The 6,441-nt window shown below is 37.1% G+C and overlaps 1 protein-coding gene across 10 annotated transcripts in view; it reads left to right on the forward strand.

The window, feature by feature from the left end:
* The window catches only part of R3hcc1l (R3H domain and coiled-coil containing 1 like), a 134,972-nt gene that overhangs the window by 90,043 nt on the left and 38,488 nt on the right, over window positions 1-6,441 (forward strand). For 6 of the 10 annotated variants that reach the window (XR_015440396.1, XR_015440394.1, XR_015440395.1 and 3 more), the window contains one exon: window positions 3,401-4,200. The exons of 2 other annotated variants lie outside the window; for them this stretch is intronic. Coding sequence is in view for 3 of the 8 variants with exons in the window: in XM_004838633.4 (XP_004838690.2) it covers window positions 3,401-3,468 (68 nt within the window). In the remaining 5 variants the exon portion in view is untranslated. Of the gene's footprint in view, window positions 1-954; window positions 1,061-3,400; window positions 4,201-6,441 lie in introns of those variants that run through there. 2 more of the 10 variants (XR_002392594.2, XR_002392595.2) reach the window with 2 other exon arrangements.

Raw genomic sequence — 6,441 nt, forward strand, 5'->3', positions numbered from 1 at the left:
CCTGTTCTCTGATGTTCCCTTCATCAGTAATCATATTTTTTAGGCAATATTTTTTCTTGAGATGTAGTACTTACCTATTTTTTCATGTTGGTTGTTACTTAATAAGCTTACTTCCTTTGCCTAAATTATAGGTGAAAACTAGCTGACCAGTTCACCAAGTATTAAAAAAAGTAGCACATTATTTCTTATGTTGATGTGGAATACTCAGATAATCATTCTCTCCAGAATAAAATGCCTCTTTATGAGATCTGGACTACATTTTTCTAGTATATTAATGATTATACAAATATTTGTTAAATTTGAAACCTAAAACCTTGCTAAAATTGATTACTTAGATTAATATTCTTTATCAGGTCTGTCACTCCATAAAATAAGGCAATTAAATTAATTTGACCAGATTTGTTCTTCACAAAGCATGTTGATTATTACTTTGTAGGTGGCTTCAAGTAGATTTTGTGATCATTTTTCTTAGATGTAAAAGTGAAATTTGAAAGTCTAATTTGTACACCTTCCTTTCTTTTTTCCTCCCTCCCTTAAAAATTTTTTTTTTTTTCAATGTGGTCAAACTGGCTTGTTTTAATCTTAAATGCTTACCATTCCCTCCCTGAGAAGTGGTAGCTGATAGGTACATGATCTGGAGCAATTCATTTAATACAGTTACTTGTCAATATATTTGTTATACTAAGGAATAGAAGTCTTCAGGGCCAGTTTATGTGACTGCTTTAGATTAATCATTTCTTCTAATCTATTCTCCCTCTTAGCTCTTTGCCCTTTGGCTGCTACTGGGCTTTCTCTTTGCTTAGTTTTCTTTTCTTAATTATAAGAGGTAAAGTTAATAAGAGCCTTTTCTTTTTATGAAGTCTGTCAGCTATTATCTGTTTTCTTTTCTCTTTAAAAAAGGGACAATTCTTTATGTCAATACATTTTTTAACATGCTTTTCCTTTTCTTTGTAGATACTATTTTCAGATGTCAGGATAGTGGAAAATGTGCTGGTTAAGAATAAGGACCTGGGTTCCAACTTCTGGCCTTTCACTAATTATGTAGCCTTAGGCATGTCACGTAAGCTTTACAGTCTTATTTTCCTCGTAAAAATGAAAATATTATTGTAAGTCCCATCCTAACCTGTATTTCTCTGTGGTATTCATATTCTGTTTTGGTAAATTTATACCTCGCATTTTCACTATTATTTTTTGGTACCAGGGAGATTAAAGTTGGGACCTTGCGCTTGCGCAGCGGGCGCCGGAACCACTGAGCTAAATCCCCGGCCCACATTTTCACTATTTCTTTGTGCCTCTCAGTTTGTCTTCCTATTGTTATTAATTTTCTCATATTGTTTACCACCAAAATTTCCTCTTACATATATTTGGTAATACAGAGCTATGTTGTTTTTTTTTTTAATTAGAAAGCATTAGCATAGGGTGTGTTTTAGAATTCTAAACTTTTCAGATTTTAGAAAGGTAATATAGTATCTATGATACATGTTTCATAACACCAAAATCAAACACATTTAATATTTCAGCAGGGTATATTTCTATTCATATTGAATGGAATATATACAGACTATAATCAACCCTGTGTGTTATTTCAGGTTAGTTTTGCCATCATCAGTGAGTTTGGGCCCAAACTTAAAACAATTTGTTTTGTTTCTTTTTAGAACTGTTTTAATTTTAGAATTGTGGATTGTTACATTTACTGTTCCTAGATGCCTTTTCTTATAACTTCTCATATTACCTTTCTGATTTATTTCCTACCTGACTGAAAAAGTTGAGTTTCAATTCACTTTTCTTGTTTATTAACTTTTCTTTTAAATCTAGAACCAATTTTGTGTTGATTTGGGCCAGGGATTTTATCCAATCCTCCCTTTGCCTTTAGATCTCCTCCTAACTTCTCCATGTTTGTAAGAATCAAAATCATACTGCCTTCCTACAAAAATCCTTAAATTTTTTAGACAAGTCAGTTGTCTTCCCACTGTCTCTTAGAGAATCTCAGCTTAATTCAATCTTCCCTTACAGCTGAGTCCTAGGGTACTTTATTAACCATCCTTTAGTTTGCAATTTGCTGACCTCCATTTTTTGCATCTTGTAACTTTGCTGCTATATTCAGAAAATACCACAAGATGGTGCCCAAATAGCAGGGAATTTCTCGCTCACATTTCCAAGTGCCACTCAGCTTCCTGTCAAACTTCTTTGCCATTAGAGTTAAATAGAGCTCAGAATATTGTAAGAGACTCTGTTGATTTTGAAAGATATGTCAAAATAGCAAGTTAACTTTAAATTCACCTTGATTTTTGTAATTCACCTGGTTTGCAGTCTTTCATAGGCATTATCAATTTGCTTACAAAGAAGCATTTAGGCTTATTGTCTGCATTTTATGGTATCAAGATAAGCAACTGGCCATAAAATTAGAACTAGTATTATGGAACCTAACAAAGTGTTTGGGCTACCAAACCATATATTTGTTTTGTTTTGTTGGCTTGGCTTGGAGATGGTGTCTCATTATGCTATGTAGGCTGGTCTTGAACTCTTAGACTCAAGTAATCTGTGCCACCTCAGCTTCCCAAGTAGCCAAGACTATAGGCACATGCCACTGCTTCCAGTTTTTATTTTATCAGGTCTTGGTAAGGGTAATATGGAAAAGCAAGTTTTGTATTAAAAATTGAAGCTGGCTTATTCAGATTTGTACATTTTTTGGTTAGTCAATTTTTCCTCCATTATAAATGGTCATTTTTCCATATTGGAATTGTATATTCCAGTATATTTCTGGCTTCTGAAAGTATTCTGCAAAATACTAAGATTTGGTTTACTTCTGAAATATTTTTCTAATAAAGTTATAGTAGGAGATATGAATAAAGCTTAGTGGTTATTTGCATTTAAGCAACAAAATAGAAGAATATTAAGACATATTCTTGATTCCTCTTGAAATATAAAAATCGTACACAAGGAATAATGGGCAATTATATTGAAGCACTGAACACAGCTGAAAAGTAGAATTAAGATAAATATATATCAGGAAAACTAGAATCTAGGTCCTGCTAGCCTTGACTTATTCCATATACTTTAATTTCTGTGAGCCCCAAATCTTTTATTACATAAAAGATAGTGGGAGCTGGAAGTATAGCTTAGTGGTAGAGTGCATCCCTCATATGTGCGAAGTCCTGGATTTGACCAGAACCATGCACACGTGTACCAAAAATACACCTATAGTAGTGTCATTTCTGCTTACAAAGCTGGTAAAAAGTTAAAGATACCAACTTGTGGAATCAAGTAAAAGGTGACCAGGAAATCCACCTGTCTTATGATTAAAGATTGCTTTGTAATTTGGATTAAGGGAGACTCACTGGTTGTATGAAGTATACATCCACATTTAAGTGTGCCTTTTTTTTTTTTAAAAAAAAAACAGAGCGAAAACGTTTGGAAGCCAAGCAACGAGAAGACATCTGGGAAGGCAGAGAACAATCTGCAGTTTGAACATCATTCAATGAAAAGGAAAACTCCATGAATTCAAAAAGTATTTCCATTGCCTCAGATAAGAGGATCCTTCCAGAACTGTGTACATGCAAACATGCACGTTAAAGAAAGTGAAAAGGCTATCAAGACAAAGATTGACTAGGTATAGAAAGAAGATAGACTCTTGTCTTCACTCCTAAATGCAGTTCTTTGTTATTGCCCTACTGTGGTAGATATAAAAGGGAGCTGTCAACTGGGAAGAAACATGGAACATGCAACTTCCAAGAGTCCCCTGGACAAGACAAGTCATGTTAGCATGGATCACACTTCCCAAAATGTCTAAAGCAAATGCAGAGCAGAACAGAGGATTCAAATCTGCAATGATGGGAGGTTTAGGCCCTGCAAAGGCAGAGCATTCCTTAGTACCTTACAAAGCTGAAAATAGCAATATTGGATGCAGGAAGAGGGGACATATAGGGAGCAATTAATACAGATAGAACAGTGCTGTACTTGGCATACATTGACTCTATACTGCCGGTCCCAGAACTCCAGAGTTGGTGAGCTTTCACAGATGTGTGTATATGGATCCAGAGTTGGTACTGAACTCCGTGCCTGGGGCTGCTCCAGTGCACAGCAACCAGGAACCTGAGAGCTTCTTTCCTCAAGCTAGTCTTAAGGAGTTGTGTGCCATTTCTACTTTAAGCAGTAATGTATTGTAAGAGGGAAACATTAAAGGTCATTTTATGACATGTATCACTATGATATTTATCAATTTTTTTCTTTCCCACAAAGAAATGAGAGCAACTCAGTTCTTCATGCCTATGAGGTTATATGTAGTTTAAGTGGATCTGTTGGTTTTATTGAACCCAGTGAGTGGAATCTCTCTGCCCCAGAGTATATTTTTAAAATGACTATCCTAGGATTCTCAATGTTTTTGGAAAGTATAATACCCCAAAGAAATGGTAGTGCTGGGTCTTAAGGTGCTGACATGGCAAAACATGACACTGGCCTTCTGTCTTAGTCCTGACTCAACTGTCCCTGTGCTGTTCCAGTCATAGAGCCCTCTAACTGTTCTTAATATTGTTTGTCTCATTCTTGGTCAGTTCTTCCAATGTCCCATGTTCCTATTAAGTGTCTCCATGCCGGGAAGTTGAGTAAGTCATTGTTGTGACCCTTTGTCTACTACTACTTAGTCTTTGAATTGTATTTATCTGTCTTCATGGTAGGAAATGCAAGGGATTATTGTACCATGGCTTCATACTGAATGGTATATCTCTGAAATTTATGGGTGTTTGCGTTGCTGGGGACACACCTAGGGTCTTGCACGTGCTAGGTGAGCACTGCTGAGCTACTTTTCAAGCCCATGTTTTCATTCTTCAAAGCTAAGTGTGGCCTTGGGAGTTAGAGATGACTGTTCTTATCACTTGCTTGTAAGGGTGCTTCCCCTTTGTGACTGCTCTTTAGCTTCTAAAGGCATTGTTAATGGTAACATACAGCTCTGTGTTTATTACCCAGTTTTCTTATAACCCTCATAATTTCAAGGACTTATTTTTTTCTCATTCTGAGGCAGTTTAGTAGCAGCCTATCCTTTGTTTTAGTTTACAGCTAGCCATCTTTACTTCTCAGGTTTATCTTTATAACCAACTCCAGAAAAAGGGATTTTTTTACAGCCATCACTTGAAAATTACAGAGTATAGCTTTCCTCATTAGTTGAATGTGCTTTTTAGTTATCAAGCCCAGTAGTTGGGGTTGATGTATATTGACCAGATACAAGAGGTCCTGCCGTGTCCCAGCATACTGCCTTGAGCTTGTCCAGATGAAAGTCAAATCCTAGGTCATGTCTAAGTCATGTCTACACAAGTAGAATTAACTGGAGATACCCTGTAGCCTCCATGGGCTTCTTTGTTAGATCATTGTAAAGATAGCTCATGCACTCTGCTGTAGGTATTCTTCATATATGTCAAACATCTAAATCTTGGGATCACCTGGAATTTACAGTAGAAAGGTACTTTCCCCATATGTTCTAATTTCCTCCTCAGGGTGAAGGGCTTTGTAGAATAGAAGCAAGTTTAAGCTGAAGTTCCTAGTACTTTAATTTCTGAGGCCAGAGAGTGCTGAGTTGAGAGTCTTAGGATTTTGGTTCAGTCTGGAATTTAGTGGTTGGTATTCAATTAACATTCCTCATCTAGTTAGAAGGCATGCCAGCCACCAGTCTTCCCATGACCTTCCCTTTCAACTCAGTGCTATAACAGCACAACCCTTGTATAGCTTTTTCCAGGAATTATAACAGGTCGCACCTATTAGACATGTGATGTGGGCAGCAAGACTGAGATCAGAGCCAGTGGTTGTCTGCCTGGCCTGCTCTTTCTGGCTGTCTTGGAAACTAGATTCAGCAAGAAGCTGAGGGTAACCTCCGTGTCTAAATCTAGTCATCAGTCACCACACACTCCTGGGCTAGCTACATATTCTTTCATAGACCATTTGGTGCATGTGTGAGAATTATATTGTTACTGTTTGGGAGAGGTTTGCTGGATCCAACAGGAAATCAGTCCTTCCCCTGTTTACCTAAACTGCCATGCCAAAGTATAATGCTCCCTCTCCCTAATAAAGGGGATGAGAAAGTTGAGAATCAAAAGGGTAGAGGAAAGGAAGGAAGGAAGCACTTCTTTGTATTCACAGATGGTACCACCTGGACTAGAGGAGTCCCTTTGACTCCTTATGGAGAGAGTGGCTCTTGTGATGTGGGTAAGACTACTATTATTATCTGCTTTGTCTGCTACCATTCATTTTGGGTTTGCAGCCTCTATTACAAAAGTTGACAGTTCTTAGACTTTACCTTCTTGTACCTTTCATTCTATAACCTTTCCAGCCTGTATTTTAGCATTGAGCATGATGAAGGCAACTGAAAAGCAGACAGTGGGCTAATACCTGATTAGAGAAATGTACATGTGTAATACATGTGCCCCATGTATCCTCATCCCCATTGCAATGGGG

This window comes from Heterocephalus glaber, unplaced genomic scaffold (genome assembly GCF_053883595.1).
Source record: "Heterocephalus glaber isolate CG9 unplaced genomic scaffold, H.glaber_assembly_v1.0 deba00001497, whole genome shotgun sequence".
Classification (NCBI taxonomy): Eukaryota; Metazoa; Chordata; class Mammalia; order Rodentia; family Bathyergidae; genus Heterocephalus; species Heterocephalus glaber.